The sequence below is a fragment of the Nicotiana tabacum genome, chromosome 17 (assembly GCF_000715075.1).
Source record: "Nicotiana tabacum cultivar K326 chromosome 17, ASM71507v2, whole genome shotgun sequence".
Lineage (NCBI taxonomy): Eukaryota > Viridiplantae > Streptophyta > Magnoliopsida > Solanales > Solanaceae > Nicotiana > Nicotiana tabacum.
Genome location: NC_134096.1, coordinates 5,065,081 through 5,083,363, shown reverse-complemented (window position 1 = coordinate 5,083,363; position 18,283 = coordinate 5,065,081). Strand labels below are relative to the sequence as shown.

Genomic DNA, 18,283 nt, shown 5'->3' with positions numbered 1-18,283 from the left:
ATTTTGTCTTGAACTTCTAAAATGATAAATAATTTGAGACAACTATTTTTAGTAACCACGACTGATAATATGAGAAGGAGGGAGTATCAAACATTCTAGAATATCTAAAAATAGAAAGCGGGGAAAATAAAAGAAGAATGACAGTTAAGTTCGTTAGTCTCTAAAATATAAACAAAAATGCAGACAAGAAAAGAATATACGGAATTCCACATCTTTACCGTCCAAATAGCGCCAATTTGATCGAAAATCATACACTTAACGTACTCTTCGTTTATAGATGCGATTTTTAGGGTTTAGAAGTTCAACAAAATGCAACCGAGTCTCACGGTTTCATGTTTTATTTATCTCATTTTGGTTGTTTTGGCAAATTAATCTCACATTGTCGTAATTTTCTTCACAGTTGGAGAAATCCATTCATCTGCTTCAGTTAGCACCTTAACTAGTATGTTATTATCACATTCTAATTGAGCTCATTTTCTTCATTTTTATTAGTGCCAAATTAGTTAGTCAGTTTAATAGAGGTGGATTCGGAATTTAGAGTAAGTGGATTCGAAATGGATGTAGTAGACTATATTATATTGCATACATACTTACATACATATTATTTTCTTTTGAAAAGAAAATTTCACATGTATACATAGTCTTAGCCGAAAACATTGGGTTCCGGCTAAATTAATCGTCTATATCCATTCTGCTCTATACTGGCTCATTAGTCACAAATTACTTGGTTGAGGCAGCTTCAGGATTTAGAGTCAGTGAATTCAAAATAGCTCCACTCTATTTAATCGTATTACACACACAGACACACATAATTGCATATGTATGCGTTGTCTGAATCGAAAGTAATAGATTCAGTTGAAGTTGTTGTGGAGGGCTAGATTCACCATTGATTAGTTGTATGAATCCTCTATATCATTATGCTCTATGTGTCTCGTTTTAATACTAACTAATTTGTTCATTTAAGGCAATTCATGTTAAGAAATTTAGTACTCCATTTTTTTTTTGGTGAAAGGAAAAACTTACTATTTTTCTCTTAGTTAAATTTGTTGATTCTTATGCTTCTTGTTGTTTTTATGTTGGATGCTATTTCTCGGATTCGATAGGTGTAGACTGGGGCTAGAACAACATTGAAATGCTTGTTAAAATTTTTGTTTTAGCGATGCTAATTTCTTTCTATCACAGATATTATAGGGAAAAATTTAACTTAGCATTTTTAGATATAGTAGTCAGTGTGGCGTTTTTGTTATGTGTTTTACATGCTTCTATGGATAGGTAAAGGGGTATATTGGGTGTGTGTGTGGGGGGGGGGGGGTGTTGTTGTTGTTGTTGTTGCATAGATTATAGATGTAGATTTCTTTGTAATTAGATCAATGTACTACTTTTTTTGCATGTTCACACCACTAGCATATAACATTAATCAGCCAAACTTGGTGCATTTCTTTTAGTATGAAATATCTTTTTATTTGTGGTTTTGATCTGTTATATTAGATCGTGTTAACAAAAAAATTCCAAGATGGAGGAGACCGAGGAGAAGACTATCCCATTAGAGGAAGGAATGGAGTGTGTTCAAAAGGGACTTAATAAGATAAAAGTAATCTTAGAAGGAGAGCCGGAGTCATTCAGCTCAGACGAATACGTGATGCTCTACACGTATCCTCAACGTTCCTTGACCTTAGAGTGCATGTTTTCTTTCTAAATTGTCCTTTCCCTTTGTTGTTTATATTTGTTTCGTCCTCTTAGTTTGTATTTCTCTCTGCACAAGCAAGTATCTCCTTAATTTGAAGCATAGAACTATCTATAACATGTGTACACAGAAAGCTCCTCATGATTACTCTCAGCAGCTGTATGATAAGTACAAGGAAGCAGTTGAAGATTACATCAATACTATTGTAAGAACCTTTGAATTGAGATTTCTCTTTACTTAAACGTCATCTAATGATACATTAGTGATTAAAACTTATTAGCTGATGGTTATATGTGCGATCTGCCAGTTTATTTGCGGTAGCCTACAGTTTGTATTTCTGTTTTGTATATTCAAACAGACAATGTAATTTCTTCATATCAGCGTTGTATTCCTATTCTCAATAGCTCATGACTTGTGACACCAGTTCTTGGGGTAGTTTCTATTAAGTCCCGCATTTTTATTTTATTATTAATTTGATGATCTTCAATTTGCATTGTATTTGGGGCATATTAGTTTCCTTGAAATATATAAAAGGAAGAAAAAGACAGAGAAATTGAAGATTCTAAGCTCATTGCTTTGCTATGGTATAGAAAATACCTACCAGTTTTCATTTGCTTTGTTAGGTTTTGCCTTCTCTGAAAAAGAAGCACGATGAATTCTTGTTGAAGGAGCTCGAGAAAAGATGGGCATCTCATAAACTTATGGTCAAGTGGCTTTTAAAGTTCTTCCATTATCTTGACAAGTTTTTTATCAAACGAGCTGAAGTCCCTGCGCTTAATGAAGTTGGTCTGACTTGCTTCCGGGATCTGGTTAGCTTTTGGAGTGATTATTCTGCTGTTTAAATTACTTCTAGTATAAATGCTCTTTATATCATTGCTGTGCATTTTATTCATTTTTGTGTTTGTTGATAATAGGTTTTCCAGGAGGTGAAAGGTAGAGTTACAGATGCTGTGATAGCACTGGCAAGTGTCTCCTTTTCCCCGTTTTTGTCTAGGCTTAATGTGTTACAATTCTATGTGTCTTTTTGGTTCATAAAATCTATACCTATAAAATTTGCTATCTGTTCTGTATAAATGAAATTAGTTGAACTTAATAAAAATAAAATATAAAATTCAAAAAAATACTCGATTTTGATTTATTGCTCCACGTTTCATTTACATGCATTACAATACCTCGAAAGGTTTAAAGATAAGAATCGTATTTTACTTCATGAAATGATTGTCAAAGGCGCGCTTAAGCCTAAAGCGAGGCGCAAAACATGTTGAGCACTTCGCCTCGCTAGCGGCCGCTTCAATATTGTCATCAAGGTCCTAAGACATAAATGGCCTTTCTTCATTAAAGCACAACTTTATTTGTGCTTTGCGCTTAAAGAGCCAATGGACCTTAGGGCTTTTTGCAATTTTCGCCGTTGATTACTCTGGTTTAGTGAAGTATCCTTTTTGTATCAGATTGATCTGGAACGTGAGGGTGAGAAAATCGACAGAGCTTTATTGAAGAATGTAATAGATTTGTATATTGAGATGGCAAAGGGGAAGATGCAGTATTATGTTAATGACTTTGAAGAGGATATGCTTAGAGATACCGCCTGTCATTATACTCGAAAAGCTTCGAGCTGGATTATTGAAGATTCTTGTCCAGAATATATGCTGAAGGTACAAATGATTTTCACAACTTTTTCACCTCAGGAAATTGCTCGTGTATTCCTTTTCCAATACTGGAATAGGTTCTAATATAATGCCTGTTCTTCGCTAATACAGGCAGAGGAGTGCTTGCAAAAAGAGAAGGATAGAGCTTCTCATTATCTGCACTCTAGCAGTGAGACAAAACTTCTGGAGGTCAGTGTTGGGGTTTAATTCTGCGTTGAAATATAAGAATATGTCTTTGATTGGATTTATTTTTCAAAGCTGAGACCAACATCTTTCACTGCAGAAAGTGCAAAATCAGCTATTGGTTGTATATACCAATCAATTGCTTGAGAAGGAGGATTCTGGATGCCGAGCTTTGCTTAGAGATGGGAAGGTATTAAACCCCATTTTTTGCTGTTGAATGTTATGTGTTTAATTATTTTTATGGATTTTACGTTGTATTTGATGCTCTTTCTTTTGTCCGTCATACAGATTGACGATTTATCTCGAATGTATAGCCTATACCACAAAATTCCTAAAGGAATTGAACTAGTATCAGAGATGTTTAAGCAGGTATTTTAGTCTTCTACCCCCTTTGTTTTTTTTTTCCTTTCCTTTTTGTCCCGATTGGAGCTAAGCAGTTTCTGATGGTACATATTTTGCAGCATGTTGCTGCCGAAGGCTTGGTCTTGGTGCAACAGGCTGCAGATGCAGCAAATAACAAGGTTTGTTATCTAATAGTAACTGAAATTTGTGATTTACTTGACAATGTCGTCTATTGACTTTAATCTTAGCTTCCATTAGTTCCTCTTCCATAAAGTTTTATCCTTCAAAAACACAAGTGTTCCATCTGAGTTCTTTGAGGGATGCTAGTATGCAGGGTGGAGCTAGGGTGTCGGCTACGGGTTCAGCCGAACCTTGTAGCTTTGGTTCAGACCCTGTATTTGTCTTTAATAATCCATTGTATATGTTCAAATTATTAATTTAGAACCCAGTAACTTAAAAGAATTATAATCCCGAGCCCATAAACTTCAAATCCTGGCTTCGCCTCTACATAGTATGTATAGCCAGTCTAAAGTCCATGCGAGATTTAAGTAGATGATAGGGGGAGATATATATCAGCATCCCAATCTTAGAAAACTATCAAAAGTTTTCAAGAAATTAGAACCTGAGTAGAGTAAAAAGATTTTGCAAGAATAAGAACATATATTTGTAGGTGATTTTGCCGAGGAATGTTGTTCTGCACGGTAAATTACTAATATTGCAATTTATTAATGGTGATGTGCATGTTCTTCTTCAGGCTGAAAATTCTGGTGGTTCACAGGAGCAGGTAAAACACTCATGTCTATATTTTGATTAAAGGTCCATTTTATGTAATTGTTAGTTGGTTCAATGATGGATCCATCTATTTCCTCAGGACTTTGTTAAGAAGGCATTTGAGCTACATGACAAGTATATGGTGTTTGTGAAAGGCTGTTTTGCCGATAACTCTATCTTTCACAAGGTATTCTAGCTGTTGATCATTGCGCACTGATCCCTTATTTTCTGACTACTTGATACCAGTGGCGGAAATAAGTAGTATGAAGGGGTTGAACCCACTTCATCGGAAAATTATACTATGCAAATTGGGTAAAAATGATTTTTTTTTTGGTTATGTGAGCTGTTGAATCCTCCTTGACATGAAATTTTTTAAGTATTGTAGTGAAAGGGGTTTGAAAGTTTCTTTGGATCATAGATTTAAATCCCAATTGTGACATCCTACATTTTCTTTGAATCCCTTTATATAAATTTCTGGTTCTGCTACTGCTTGAGACGTTATCACTATTACTTGAGACGTTTAGATAGTTATGTAAACAGTTAAATATGATATAGTAAAGTGTGCATAAAAGGAGTCGAGCATCTTGTTCATGCATTCCTCGAAAACTTCCCCGTACTCGCTTATGTATAAATTCTGACTTTCATAGGCTCTGAAAGAAGCATTTGAGGTCTTCTGTAACAAAAGTGTTGCCGGTTCTTCAACAGCAGAGCTCCTTGCTAATTATTCTGATAATACTCTTAAGAAAGGTGGGAGCGAAGAACTCAGTGACGATGTTATTGAGGATACATTGGATAAGGTATAGCACAAATTTGACATCGGTCTTCAATTGTGGGGGTCAAACTCCGTGTTTCTGCTCTAACAATAACATCAAACTGTTTTTACATTTTATGTAGGTGGTCAAGCTTGTTACATACATCAGTGACAAAGATGTTTTTGCTGAGTTCTACAGGTTGGCATAATCATTTTAGTTGCTTGTTACAACATTCACCATTCGGTATGTTAATTGTCTTTATTGATTGATAGGAAGAAGCTTTCTCGCCGACTGCTTTTTGATAGAAGTGCCAATGAAGATCATGAAAGGCTTATCTTATCAAAGCTAAAGCAACAATGTGGTGGACAATTTACATCCAAAATGGAGGGAATGGTGAGAATAGTGTAATGGACTTGTAATGCTTTGCCTCTTCCGTCCGTTCAAATATCTTATAAGTAGAGTGGTTGGAAATGTAAAAACAGGTGACAGACTTGTCATTGGTGAAGGAAAATCAGAACCATTTTCAGGAATATATCAGCAACAACCCTGCAGCGAATCCTGGAATCGATACGACTGTCACTGTTCTTACAACTGGATTCTGGCCTAGTTATAAATCTTGTGATCTGAATCTTCCTGTGGAAATGGTATAATGTGCTTCTCTTGTTAAGTTATACGACAATTTTCTGCTGATCTGAGCTCTTCATTTTGTCTTTCGTTTGTCTCAGGCAAAAGGCGTGGAATCATTCAAGGAATTTTACACGAAAAAAACGAAACACAGGAAATTGACATGGATATTTTCGTTGGGACAATGTAACCTTAACGGAAAGTTTGAGCAGAAAACTATTGAACTAACATTGGGAACTTATCAGGTGATCAATTTGTCAAGTAGTTCCATTGCGATATCCTGGCTTGAGACTAAATATGGTTCTAGATTAATAACCTCCCTATTTTTTCAGGCTGCTGTGCTATTACTGTTTAATACTTCTGATAGATGGAGTTACTCAGACATCAAGACTCAGTTAAACTTGGCCGACGATGACCTGGTCAGAGTGCTGGCGTCCGTGTCATGTGCCAAGTATAAAATTCTTAACAAGGAGCCGAGCAGCAAAAGCGTTTCATCAACTGATCATTTTGAGTTCAACTCCCAGTTCACTGACAAAATGAGGAGGATTCGGGTATAGATACTGTTTACAACTTCACCTATTTTCTAATGATGTTTCTTTGTAAAGGTACAATTGGCACTTATTCTTAAGATTATGATTTGTTTGCACCATCCAGATCCCTTTGCCTCCTGTGGATGATAGGAAAAAAATGGTTGAGGAAGTCGGAAAGGACAGACGTTATGCAATCGATGCATGTCTTGTGCGTATAATGAAAGCCAAAAAAGTTCTAACTCATCAACAGCTAATTTTGGAGTGTGTTGAGCAGTTGAGCAAAATGTTTAAGGTATGCAGCAAATTTTCAACCATTTGGATTTCTAGATTGAAGCATCAGTTTACAAAACTTGTCTTCATTTTACCTTGCCCCAAAATCCAAATAGCTTCTACTGTTCTACAATAACAACAACAAAAGCCCGGTATAATTCCATAAGTGGGGTACGGGGAGTATAGTGTGTACGCAGACCTTATCCCTACCTTGAAGGTATAGAGGTTGTTTATGATAGACCCTCAGCTCAAGGAATGATGAAAAAAAGCAGTAACAACAATAAAATAATAAGAAAACAAAGCGAAGGAAACAACAACAATAATAGAATACAAGACAAATAGCTTCTAGTTCGTTATATTCGAAATAAGTACGTACATGTTGACATTTCATTTACTCGCTTGCTTATAGACAAATCGAAGGGCATTGTCTTCGATTATTCTAACAATACTTTCCTGAAATAATATTTTGTTTTACTTATATATGTAGCCTGATGTCAAAGCAATCAAAAAGCGGATTGAAGATCTTATTACGCGAGACTACTTGGAACGAGACCTGGAGAACACGAACACGTACAAGTACATTGCCTAAAGCAATGACATGATGCAATGGCTGTGACATTTACTGCCCTTTCCACTACATTGAATAACTACTGCTACTTCTTGGTCGAAAACGAGTCGTTAGTCCTAGAAGGCAAATTATTTGCAGTTTCAGGTTGATAATTGTACTTTGCCTATGAGTAGGAGAAATTTGCAGTTTTAGATATAACCAACTTTCTCTAAGAAGTTAGTATAAAGATTCATACTTGCAGTCTCTGCAGTATAAATTTTTGCAGTATTACTATGTATTTACTTCTGTGTCAAAAGTGAGGTATCTTTGTATAAATTTTATGTTATGGTTGTTGCAGTTATGCTAACATTTGCAATTGATCGCTTTGCTGTTTTATCTCCAGGGTTTCAACTTTTATTTACTTTAAAAAGAAGGGTAAAATTGTAAACATTTATACTATACATTGTGTATCCTGTTTTTAAGGGCAAAATACAAAATTGGCTGGTCGGACAAAACTAATTACATTCGCTAGCTAAAAAGTGTATTGTATATGTATATTATCAGTATATATATACTATATTTTATCCGCTATTATTTTTGGGAACAACTAACAATTTTTTTTTTTAATGCAACAAACCAAACATCAACCAAAAAAACATATACACTTTGTAATCCAGTGATTAGTAATTCCTGTTTTACAATTCTTGTATTATAATTTCTGCGTAACTTTATCGGCGAACCAAATAATCCCTTAATCTATCCGGTGGCAAGCTAGAAATGAACATGACCATATATGGTAACATGTAAAGTAAATATTTGGAAAATGAAAAGAATAGAAAAGGCCATATATATACATGTATTATTGTCTACTGTGTGTACTTGACTCGTTCTTTGGAAAGGAGTCGAACTAGTTGACTCCTAGAAGTGGACTTGGCTTTATTACAAGAAAAAGTAAATATACATTGGGAATAATAAAATTATAGATTCACAAGAATTCAAGCGAAGTGTAAGATTTGAAATAGAAATCGCTAAATTAGAATTAGAAGAATTAAATAGACGCATAAACTATTTAAGAACAATAGCAGCGTCAACAAGGACAATAGAATTAACATTACAAAGAAAAATACAAAAAGAAAAAGAAATAAGAAAATTAGAAACAATCTTAACAACATAAAAAATCTAAAGAAACTAGAATATTTGGATCTTAGAATTAAAACAGAAAAGAAAAATAAAACATTAAAAGATAATTCAATAATAAAGTGTAGTTTTAATAAGGGAGAACATATACTACATAGCAAAGACAAACAATATAATACTCTAATAGATTTAATAATTAATTTTGGAGAAATATTTTAAGATTATACTAAAGCTTTAGAAAAATTAAGAGAAGACTCAGAAAAAATAGAAAGCAATTTAGATTTTATCAAAGAACAAAATAACGAGTTAGAAAGAAAAATACAATTCTTAAATAATAAATTTAACTTTGAAAAATACCAACTAAAAAAAGAAATAGAAATAAAGACGACCGAATTAGTAGCAACTGCTGCAAAGCAAATAGAAATCGAAACACAATTTGAAGATATTCTAGGAGAATTAGAAGATAATGACACAAAAACTCAAATAAGTCAAGACGAGTCAATAACAAGTAAAAAAGAATTTATGGAGTCAACTAGTTCGACTCCTTTCCAAAGAACGAGTCAAGTACACATAATACGGGAAATGTACCAAGAAGAAGAGTATGGATACAAACAGAACACGTTAAACCAATAGGAAAAAGAATGCCAATAGAAGAACCAATAAAATCCACAAATGTGGAATTCAGTAATAGATGTATGGAAAGGAATAGTAGTAGCAGACTATATAAAGACATCTCAACAACATAACGACCACGAGACAATGTACAAATACATGGAAACATTTTTGGGAGAATCCGCTAAAGGATTATGGGAAGCCTATATACATATACACATACACATACATACAGTAAATATTGTCAAAGAAAAATATACATACTGTGAATAAAATAAATAGAAAGGGAATGCAAATCTAATTCTCTTTTGTTTGTATTTACATTGCCCTTATAGTTACTTTGTAGTGCGAACACTTCTATACAACACTTCAGCGCTTCATTCCACTTTTATGCTACATTACTACTACTACGCCTCAATCCAAAGCAAGCTGGAGTCGGCTTATGCATCCTCACTTCCATGTTGCTCCATTTTAGTCCGTCCAGTTGCAGTATCATAAAAACTTAGTTTCTCTAGTACTTGTGGTCATATTTAAGAAAAAGATCCATCCAAAAAGAATGTAGCCAAAAGAATACCAAATGGCTTTGGTAGGTAGCTGTCGCTGCTTCTGTTGGAGTTAACTTCCTGTAATATGAAATCCAATAAGTGAGAACAATAAAAGATGACAATATGGAGCTAGATAAAGAAGAATCATAAGTTACTTATGATAACTTCTTTCCTTTTGAAATAACTTCCACTGAAAGAAGAAATGGTGGCAAGGGAGTACTAACCATTGAAAATGTGGAACTGCTCGTAACAACTGGATATCTCATCCTGTGACGCCCCTATCTGCAAAAAGTAGAGCTGGCAACCAAAACCAGGAAAATATTAGGCAAATGTTTATCTCTTTTTGCTAATAGAATTTTTTGGACAGTCGACTTACAGGGAGAAGGTATATAATAGCAACTCCTCGTCCTCTAATCGAAAACCCAAACAATCCATGTGATGGATACATACTGGTAATATTATGCTTCTGCACTTCCCTGAAAGTATACTCCCGGCATCTTTCCTTCTCTTGAGTCAAAACCAACAAGCTATTACTGTACAGATTACAAGAGCATTGAAAAGATGAAACTTTGGGAGATTGTATAGCAAACTCCGCCCGCAATTCCAACCAAGATATCCTCTCTTAGACTTCTCGACTGACAGCACATGGAGAGCGGTACAAAAGTATGTTGCAAGGAGTGGCATGATTTCAGCAACGGCTTGCAATCTAGTGGCTGATAGCTTCCATGGCGACACGCACAAGACGTAATAATCCGTCCACGTCCTGGAAGTTGTAATCAAGAGCCCTCTTAACGGATAATGCACCCTCTTTACATTGTGAATCTCCAGGCCCTGGATTAACAGCTGCATAAGCACCACGTGATTTCCTGGATGCCTCCATTGCAAAATTAACTTCCTGTGCCTGTAAAATAACAAAACTCTAAGATGCCAAAAAAAATTCCAAAAAGATAAAAAAACATTGCAGTGTAAAACTACCAAAATTTCAGAACCTATGTTCTTTAACGGATATATTGAAAAGTTCTTGCTGATGCACAATGGCGGAGCCTGAATTTTCACTAAGGGGATTCAAAATATATAAAGAAGTAAGTATACGGAGAAGCCAAGAGATTCAATATATAGTATATATACGTAAAATGAAAATTTTGATCGATCTACACAACGCAATTTTCCGGCGAAGGGGTGTCAGTTGACTCCCCTTGGCAAAGTGTGGCTCCGCCACTGCCGATGCAGGAGTAAGCCCTTTCTCCTGTCCTTTATATTTAGGGGGACAGAAAAACAAAGTTCAATCATTTGGAAGAAAGATTATGAAGCCTAATGAACATAGGTTCAACTAACTGATTTGCCTAACCATTATTTAGGCAATTGTTCTAACTAATCATGGTGTTAGTTATAACCATATATTTCTTTAATTAGTGTGGTAGTTTATTATTAAAATATATGGACTTACCAAGTTGATTAGCCGCATGAAGCTAGAACCATTTCTTGCTGAGACAACATGAGTTCCAGCTACTTGAGGAGAACCAACAACTTTTGCCAATGCAGCCTTGTCTACCATTGTTGGATTGTTCAAATTGTCAACATCAGAGACAGAAGAGAAAGGAGACTCACCTATTATATAGTAGTGAGTCTGATAAGTAATAACCATTAAGAAGAAAAGTCAAAAGCAGCTAATCATCATCAGACATATAGCTGTAACACCTTCCAACTAGTGTATACATTTCCAGTACTCATAATCATATTTATACTAATGCTTTCCCTCCGTAAGTAATCCTGTTTATCAACAGTGGATATCACTAATTTTGACATATGCCAATACTGCCCCGACTAATAGGATATTAGTGCAAAAATGCATTGGCCAATACAAACACATGATGATTAAGGAGTAAAACAAGATAACGTTTGACATGTTCTCTTGGTGAGTAACCATCAAAAAGCATATTGATAGTTATATCAAAAGTTAAATCAGTGGCGTAAAGAAGCACCACCATATTGATACCATAAATGTAGAATTTTCTAGACATCTCAATGCAGGTTACCTGGAGGAAGAATTTGTAGAGCTGTTTGTAACTCATTTCTGTATCGATTTGCATCGGACTGTGAAGAATAAATTACTCGCATGTATGCAACTTCCATGCATTTATAAGCAAGTGCAGCAGCAGCCATGTCTTTCATTTTCTCATATTCATAAGCACAAAACCTATGAACATAAGAAGGACCAACAATCAGCTTTACATCCTTATTGACATTTCCAGTGGTAGTTCAAGTTTTGCCATAGCATTATAACAACCAATTTCTGAAATACAGAAAACTATATGGATTATCCATAAGTCGTGTACACTCCACATGTGCGAAAAAGTATCCAATGAAGTTTGATTTTCCTATTGAGTACAAAAGTGATATAAACATTGCCCCCAGGGTGCAGACGTCTCTTCAAAAATTGGATTTGAAAAGCACTAATCATATTCGGAAGAACAGATTAGGTCACAAAGTTTTCACAATACATGATACTGGTGAAGAAATTTGCTTCCAAAATTTTTATGAGCTAATTGAAATTATATTGTTATATCCGCTGCTAAAATTGTTTGGTCAACAAGAAACAGAATATTCTAACAAATTCAAACATTTACAAATTTACTGATACAATAGCAAGATATCAACCAATTTTTACAGCTATGTAGCTTTAACAAAATCCAAATATTTAACCATTCCTAGATCCTTAATAAATGTAAAGAATGGAAACAGTGTCAAGGCAAATTTTATAGTTTTGGAAATTCAATCATTAAGCTAAAATAAAGACTCAAAATTATAAAAGAATAGCAGTTCAAATGCATAATTTGTTATTTCAAAAGCACGTTATTCGCTAAGAGACAGATTGATCCTTCAATGGGAGATTCACATGACCAGAGGCGGAGCCAAGATTTCTACTTTATGGGTTTTGGATTTTAGAACAACGATTTCAAGTGCTGATAACTGGATTCTAAATTTAATATTTGTACATATTTAATGAAAATTTTAACGCAAATACATTGTTTGAGCAAGCCATGGAAACATCCTCCATGTGATCAGAAGATCACAGTGGAAACAGCCTCTTGCAGAAATGCAAGGTAAGGCTGCGTACAATAAACCCTTGTAGTTCGGCCCTTCCCCGGACCCGCGCATAGCAGGAGCTTAGTGCACCGGGCTGCCCTTTTTACACTGTTTGAGCAAAAGTTACTGGGTTATGCCGAACCCGTAGCCGGGCTTCTAGCTTCGCCCCTGCACATGACCAGTCCATCGAATAATGCTTGCAGATGTATCTCAGACCCTTGGCACTTTGGCATGTTGCGGAAGTAATACCTACTCCACAATCTTTATAAACACAACACTATCATGCTTGCAACAGTTTTTTTTGCACGTGTCTCAATGAATGAACCAAGTTCAAGTTTAGAGGAGAACTCACTGGCAGAGTTTCGCAGTGCTGCTATAGATTCTCCTTGACTGGTTCAATTCACCATGCTTAGTGCTGTCTAATTCTAGTAAGGAGGCGCCATGGAGAAACTTTAGTGCTGCTTGGAAATAGATACCCGTGCTTTCACTTGATCCAGAATTCTGGAACAAATAGCAAAGTTATGCCAACACAAAAAAAATGAAACAAACAGTAAACCATATTGTTTGGACATACGTGTAAATTCTTTATACCTTGAGGCGATCTGCCAGGTGTTTAAGGTTTGTGGCTTCTTTTATAGCATTTGTAGCAGCTTGACTCGACGAATCCTTCCGAACAGGGCTTGGAACATCTACATCCCTGACCTTAGTACTATTAGGTAGTTTTCCGTGGTGGCTTTTAGCTTTTTTACCCTGTCGTGAATTATTTGACCTTTCCCTTTCAAAAGCATCAACTATAACAAGATTTGCCCCATTTTCCCTTTCGGATCCAGGAACCGGCTCTTTAAATACAACTGTCTCATTCTGATCTCTTGTTAATGGAGACTTGGGAGAGACTTCAATCTGCTCGCTTTTGTTGGAAACATGCTTCTTAGATGATCTATGATCATCTCGATCAGGTACTGGCGCGTGCCTTTTATCTGGGTAGGATGTAACATCCAATCCAACCTGTGCGTCATCGTGATGAACAATTCTTGATTGATTGTCTCCTTTAACATTTTTGTCCAATAATTTTCCAGAAGGATCCTTCTTGGAACTCTTTTTTAATCTATCAGAACTAACCCCAGATTTCTCCTGAAACTTGTTTTTTCCTGGTGTCATTTTCTCCTCATCCAATGGCATTTGATCTGAAGATAAACTTAAAATATCAGGATCTTTGGTCATACATTGGTCAGAATCATATTTTGGAGCCCCATTCTTGTCTTTATTCCGTGACGAGGAACCTCTTCTACCATTTGAGGCTGGCGCACTGTTTTGATACTGATGGTCATTCTTTCTCTCCTTATCAGATCCTTGATCTGAGTTTTCCGTCTTGCAAACATATTGACTAGTTTGACGTAATCGATCTGCATTTATGTCAGCATCTTGATGAGTTGCATAACCAGAAACCATGGTATTTGCTTTGACTTTTGTACCTGATTCACGATGGACATCATCTCGTTTAATTTTTTTAGCAGATACATCTAAATCCTCCTCACTCATGTTCCTCATCTTTGCGTTCTTTGTACCTGTCAAACATCCCAGACAGAAAATAAAGGAAAAAATACCAGAATTCCACGATTTCAGCAAGTCCAAAATTGAGTACTTAAGATGAATACCTCCATCAGAATGGTTGTCAAGAAAAATTCTCTTCTCTTTGTTTTTACGTCTCCTCTTCTCCTCGTGGTTCATTATGACGTGGTCGGAAGATTGTGAGCAATCTTGTTTAGTTCCACTTGACGAAGCTTTTGATCCATATCCTTTTGTCCGACTGGATTCGATAACTTGTACACCAAGATTCTGGTTCTCTTGGCTGGTGCGCAAAGCATCAGGGGAAGTTGATCCATTTGAAGCCGATATAGGATACCCCCCAGATGAACATGGTTTCTCGGTTTTTCTAACATTAACTCTTTCCTTTATCGAGCTGTTATGTTCAACTAAACTTTTCTTACCGACAGCATCAGAATCTGGTGAAGGAATTTCATGTACACCAGTTTCATCATTGTCGTCATCAGCTTCCATGTCCCCAAAGAAGTCTCTGTATCTATCTCCGGCATGGTTCTTTTTCATGTCCTCCGAACCACTTCCGGACAAGCGAGTGTCTCTATAAGGGGTTTTCTTACTCTTAGATTCCATGGAATCAGCGATGGAAACTTCTTTTAAGACCTCTGTGCTTTGAACACCGTGAAACTTAGTTTCGATAAGAGGGAGCTTCAATGCCTTAGAAACAAGTTCTTCACTGGTGATAACGTCTACATCAACCTCCTCCTTTGATTGCACACCACTACGATTTTGATTGTCATTGCCATAGCCATTTGCTAAAACATCTTTATCGTAAGATTTCCATTTCCCAGCTTCTGAAGCTTTCCTCTTTGCATAATGAGTTCCATTTACTAATGCAACAGAAGTTTCAAAGCTTTCCTTGATCATACGTTCAGATCCACATTTCCCCCAGAACCTCCCTTTTTCAGTCAAGCAAATCAAATCATCCGAAAGCGGTGATAATAGTAGGCCTTCATGCATTGGATATGAGGTCATAATCTGCCCCAATATATGGATGGGAAATAAAAAAGGGAGAACCCAAGGTCAAGTTGGCCAAAAAGGAAGAGATACAAAGCAAATTTGATGATTTTAGGAGAGGGGTGAGAGCATTCACCTGAAGTATACTTGTCGGAGATTCATATCGGGAATCCCCAAGGTCATGGGACAACCCCTCACCATATATCGAGCTATCATCCGGCGATGATGACGGAGAGGCATCAAGACCGAGCCCGCTGTAGATTTCAGCTTTCTTTTGGGTTGACAAATTTTCAATACCAACTCCGATATGCAACTTGGGAGCTTTCTGGTCTGATAGATTTGTCGGCTTCTTGACTATTTCACTTTTCAAAGCGGAGACGTTTTCGTGAGCAGGTGGAATAGCTGAATTTGTTTTCCCATTAGCTGTTCGAGCCTTCGGTGCAGGTACTACTGCCGAATAGGCAGAAGCTGCTGTGGGCCTTCCTGGCAGAGAAGTGGATGATGATGCTACTGAGGATCGCCGACCACCCTGCAATAACAAGATGATATGCATATTGCTTAGTCAAAGTAGAAATCAATGTGAGTAAAGCAATAATACTTGTTTGATACAATGAAGCATAGTAACACAACACAGCCGTCATTAGAAGGCAGCTACCTCTGGGCGCATATTGCTCGGTGTACAAGACCAAGAAGGTGAACGCTGATAGGTAGGTAAAAACGAACCATATCCACCAAATTTTGACCCTGTCAATACATGCAAATTAATTGTCATTCATATTTCAAGGAACAAGCATATAACTGCAAACTTCTGATTCTAAGAATGTGCCATTGTAATACCCAAGTTCTCAGATGAAACTCCATCCTCAAAATCCTTTTGAAAATGTCCCAAAACATCTTGGAGTTTCTCATCCTTGAAAGAATAAGAGAACGGTTATGTGAGACGCTGGAAAACGCATAATATATCGTACGCAACTGGTATTCAATTCTGCAGGTAAACTTTTGTGAGCTCACTAGTGACTAGCCCTCAATCCTACTCACCATAGTTAAGTTACATAGCAAGAATAGAAGAAATGCCATCGACTTTAACACAAAAATATACCTAGACATAGAGTGGATGCTTAACTTCCAGATATATTAAATCGGTGGTTACCCCTCATCACTATTAACTAGAGTTACCTGTCATTATCTTGATGGTTAAAAAAATGTGTCAACAACAACAGCCATGCCAGTCCATTTAAGCTCATCTTAAACCACCATTACACGAAATAAAAACAAAAAGTACCTACTGACATATATCCCTGTGTACTATTTAAAAAAGGGCAGCTTGATGCACAAGGCATCCCAAGGGCCTCACCCCCTTGCAGACAGCCTACCTAACGCAAGCAATAGTGGCTGCTTCCCCGGCTCGAACACCTGACTTATAGGTCATACGGAGACAACTTTACCATTGCTCCAAGGCTCACCTTCTCATGTACTATTGAATAACAAAAATGTAATCTTGGAGAAGTAAATAAAAAAAAAGGAAAAGGAAGACAAAACACATACAATATAGGAGAGTGCAATATCAGGGTCAACTGTTGAATCATTACAAGCATCTCCCTCTTCAAGCTTAGTCTCCTTCATCTCTGTTTTAACACCAAATTCTAAAACTAACCCCTTCCTTCCATCTACATAAATCATTCAATAAACTAAAATTTCAAGAAAATTCAAAACCCTCAAGCCCCTTATTTCCTCTACAAAAAAATACAAAAACTAAAATACCCACAAAATTACAATATATAACAACAAAAACCTAGAAAAGAAAAATCAAAAGTTTCTTCTGAACTACATGAAAATCATACAAAACATGGTATTTCAAGAAAATTCAAAACCCTCAAGCCCCTTACTTTATCTACAAAAAAACAAAATAACTATTTACCAAATTACAACATGAAACAACAAGAACTCAGAAAAAATAAAACAAAAGCTTTCTCCTGAACCACATAAAAAACTTAAAATGATGGAATTTGAAGAATAATTTCAAACTCCAAATCCCCTGAATTTTAGCTCCAACATAAAATTTAAAATAAAAATTCCTCCACCCAATTACAACAGGGCAAAAACCCAGATAAAAAAAGATCAACTTTTTCTGCTGAATCAATCAAAAGAACAGAAAAAAATTGAAACTTTACCAACCAAATTGACCTTAATTTAACACTTAAGTAATAAATTCACCAAAACCCCCACAAAAGAAAAATAAAAATAAATGGATTGAGGAGCTTGGATTTGTTAGTGGGATCTCAGTTTACTCAAAATGAAGAAAGAGAGAGAAAGAAAGAAAGAAAGAAAGAGAAACTGGTTTAACATAACAGCCTTCTTTTACTTTCTTTTTTTGTTTTTTGGTATTTGTGCGGTTAACTGTTTTTCTTTTTCTAAATGAAGAAAGGGAAAAACAGTTTTTTTTCCTTAACTGTAAAGTGTGTGTTTTTGTACTGTAAGGTTTGTTTCTTTTTTTTAACCTAAACTGTAAAAAAATTGGACATTAGCTTCCTTCTAACTGTCAAACAGTTCATTTTATCTTTGGTAAGTTTACAATTCTTCTCATTTTCCAATCACTTTCACTAGTTGTTAGATTTAGTATGCGAAAAATAGCCCCTTTTTTTGGCAACTTAGGTCAAAGAACAGTGCTATTGGTGAAGAAGTTAGATGGATTTAAGATTTAAAATTGACACTTTTAATTTTCGAAATTCTTATTCCGAACACTCTGTATTTTGAATTATAGCTTCAGGATTAATACAACAACAACATACCCAATAATATCTCACATTGTGGGGTTTGGGGAGGGTAGTGTGTACGCAGACCTTAACCCTACCTTGTGAGGATAGAGAGGTTGCTTCCAATAGACTCTCGTCTCAGGAAAGCATAAGCATCACATTAATGAAAATATAGATAAGAAAGGACAGTACCAAAAATTCATATTAAAGCAGAATAAAAACAACAAGACAATAAGGTGATCAA

At 35.9% G+C, this 18,283-nt stretch overlaps 2 protein-coding genes across 8 annotated transcripts; one reads left to right on the top strand and one right to left on the bottom strand.

Annotated features, from left to right (window-relative positions):
* The first annotated feature begins 293 nt into the window (after positions 1-293).
* On the top strand, positions 294-7,747 carry LOC107759321 (cullin-1). 2 transcript variants are annotated; one of them, XM_016577208.2, is made up of 20 exons: positions 294-442; positions 1,489-1,650; positions 1,790-1,889; positions 2,308-2,493; positions 2,599-2,646; positions 3,133-3,336; positions 3,442-3,519; positions 3,614-3,703; positions 3,802-3,882; positions 3,975-4,034; positions 4,610-4,639; positions 4,727-4,813; positions 5,274-5,423; positions 5,521-5,576; positions 5,651-5,771; positions 5,861-6,022; positions 6,104-6,247; positions 6,335-6,553; positions 6,657-6,824; positions 7,290-7,747. In XM_016577208.2, the coding sequence occupies exons 2-20, from the start codon at positions 1,514-1,516 to the stop codon at positions 7,389-7,391; spliced, it is 2,223 nt and encodes a 740-aa protein (XP_016432694.2). In that variant the 5' UTR covers positions 294-442; positions 1,489-1,513; the 3' UTR covers positions 7,392-7,747. The 2 variants fall into 2 exon arrangements, with proteins under 2 accessions (XP_016432694.2, XP_075089999.1); XM_075233898.1 differs by lacking the exon at positions 294-442 and adding an exon at positions 713-896.
* A 1,519-nt stretch (positions 7,748-9,266) lies between these two features.
* Positions 9,267-17,648, bottom strand: LOC142161617 (uncharacterized). 6 transcript variants are annotated; one of them, XM_075233894.1, is made up of 13 exons: positions 16,832-17,648; positions 16,124-16,196; positions 15,942-16,030; positions 15,423-15,815; positions 14,386-15,307; positions 14,203-14,295; positions 13,322-14,133; positions 13,083-13,231; positions 11,680-11,840; positions 11,091-11,251; positions 10,020-10,544; positions 9,868-9,940; positions 9,267-9,721 (listed from the first exon to the last, which is right to left on the bottom strand). In XM_075233894.1, the coding sequence occupies exons 1-11, from the start codon at positions 16,964-16,966 to the stop codon at positions 10,350-10,352; spliced, it is 3,183 nt and encodes a 1,060-aa protein (XP_075089995.1). In that variant the 5' UTR covers positions 16,967-17,648; the 3' UTR covers positions 9,267-9,721; positions 9,868-9,940; positions 10,020-10,349. The 6 variants fall into 6 exon arrangements, with proteins under 6 accessions (XP_075089995.1, XP_075089996.1, XP_075089993.1 ...); XM_075233895.1 differs by having other exon boundaries at positions 11,091-11,191; XM_075233892.1 differs by having other exon boundaries at positions 13,322-14,295.
* Between the last annotated feature and the right edge of the window lie 635 nt (positions 17,649-18,283).

What these genes read in the sequence shown, in the direction of transcription:
- LOC107759321 (XM_016577208.2), top strand. Translation starts at nt 1,514, where the DNA reads ATGGAGGAGACCGAGGAGAAGACTATCCCATTAGAGGAAGGAATGGAG. An exon ending in CAGATGCTGTGATAGCACTG is followed by an intron (nt 2,647 to 3,132) that starts GCAAGTGTCTCC and finishes TTTTTGTATCAG; the next exon opens with ATTGATCTGGAACGTGAGGG. An exon ending in TAACATTGGGAACTTATCAG is followed by an intron (nt 6,248 to 6,334) that starts GTGATCAATTTG and finishes CTATTTTTTCAG; the next exon opens with GCTGCTGTGCTATTACTGTT.
- LOC142161617 (XM_075233892.1), bottom strand. Translation starts at nt 16,966, where the DNA reads ATGATTTATGTAGATGGAAGGAAGGGGTTAGTTTTAGAATTTGGTGTT. An exon ending in ATATTGCACTCTCCTATATT is followed by an intron (nt 16,197 to 16,831) that starts GTATGTGTTTTG and finishes TATTCTTTCAAG; the next exon opens with GATGAGAAACTCCAAGATGT. An exon ending in ACCTGGCAGATCGCCTCAAG is followed by an intron (nt 13,232 to 13,321) that starts GTATAAAGAATT and finishes TATTTGTTCCAG; the next exon opens with AATTCTGGATCAAGTGAAAG.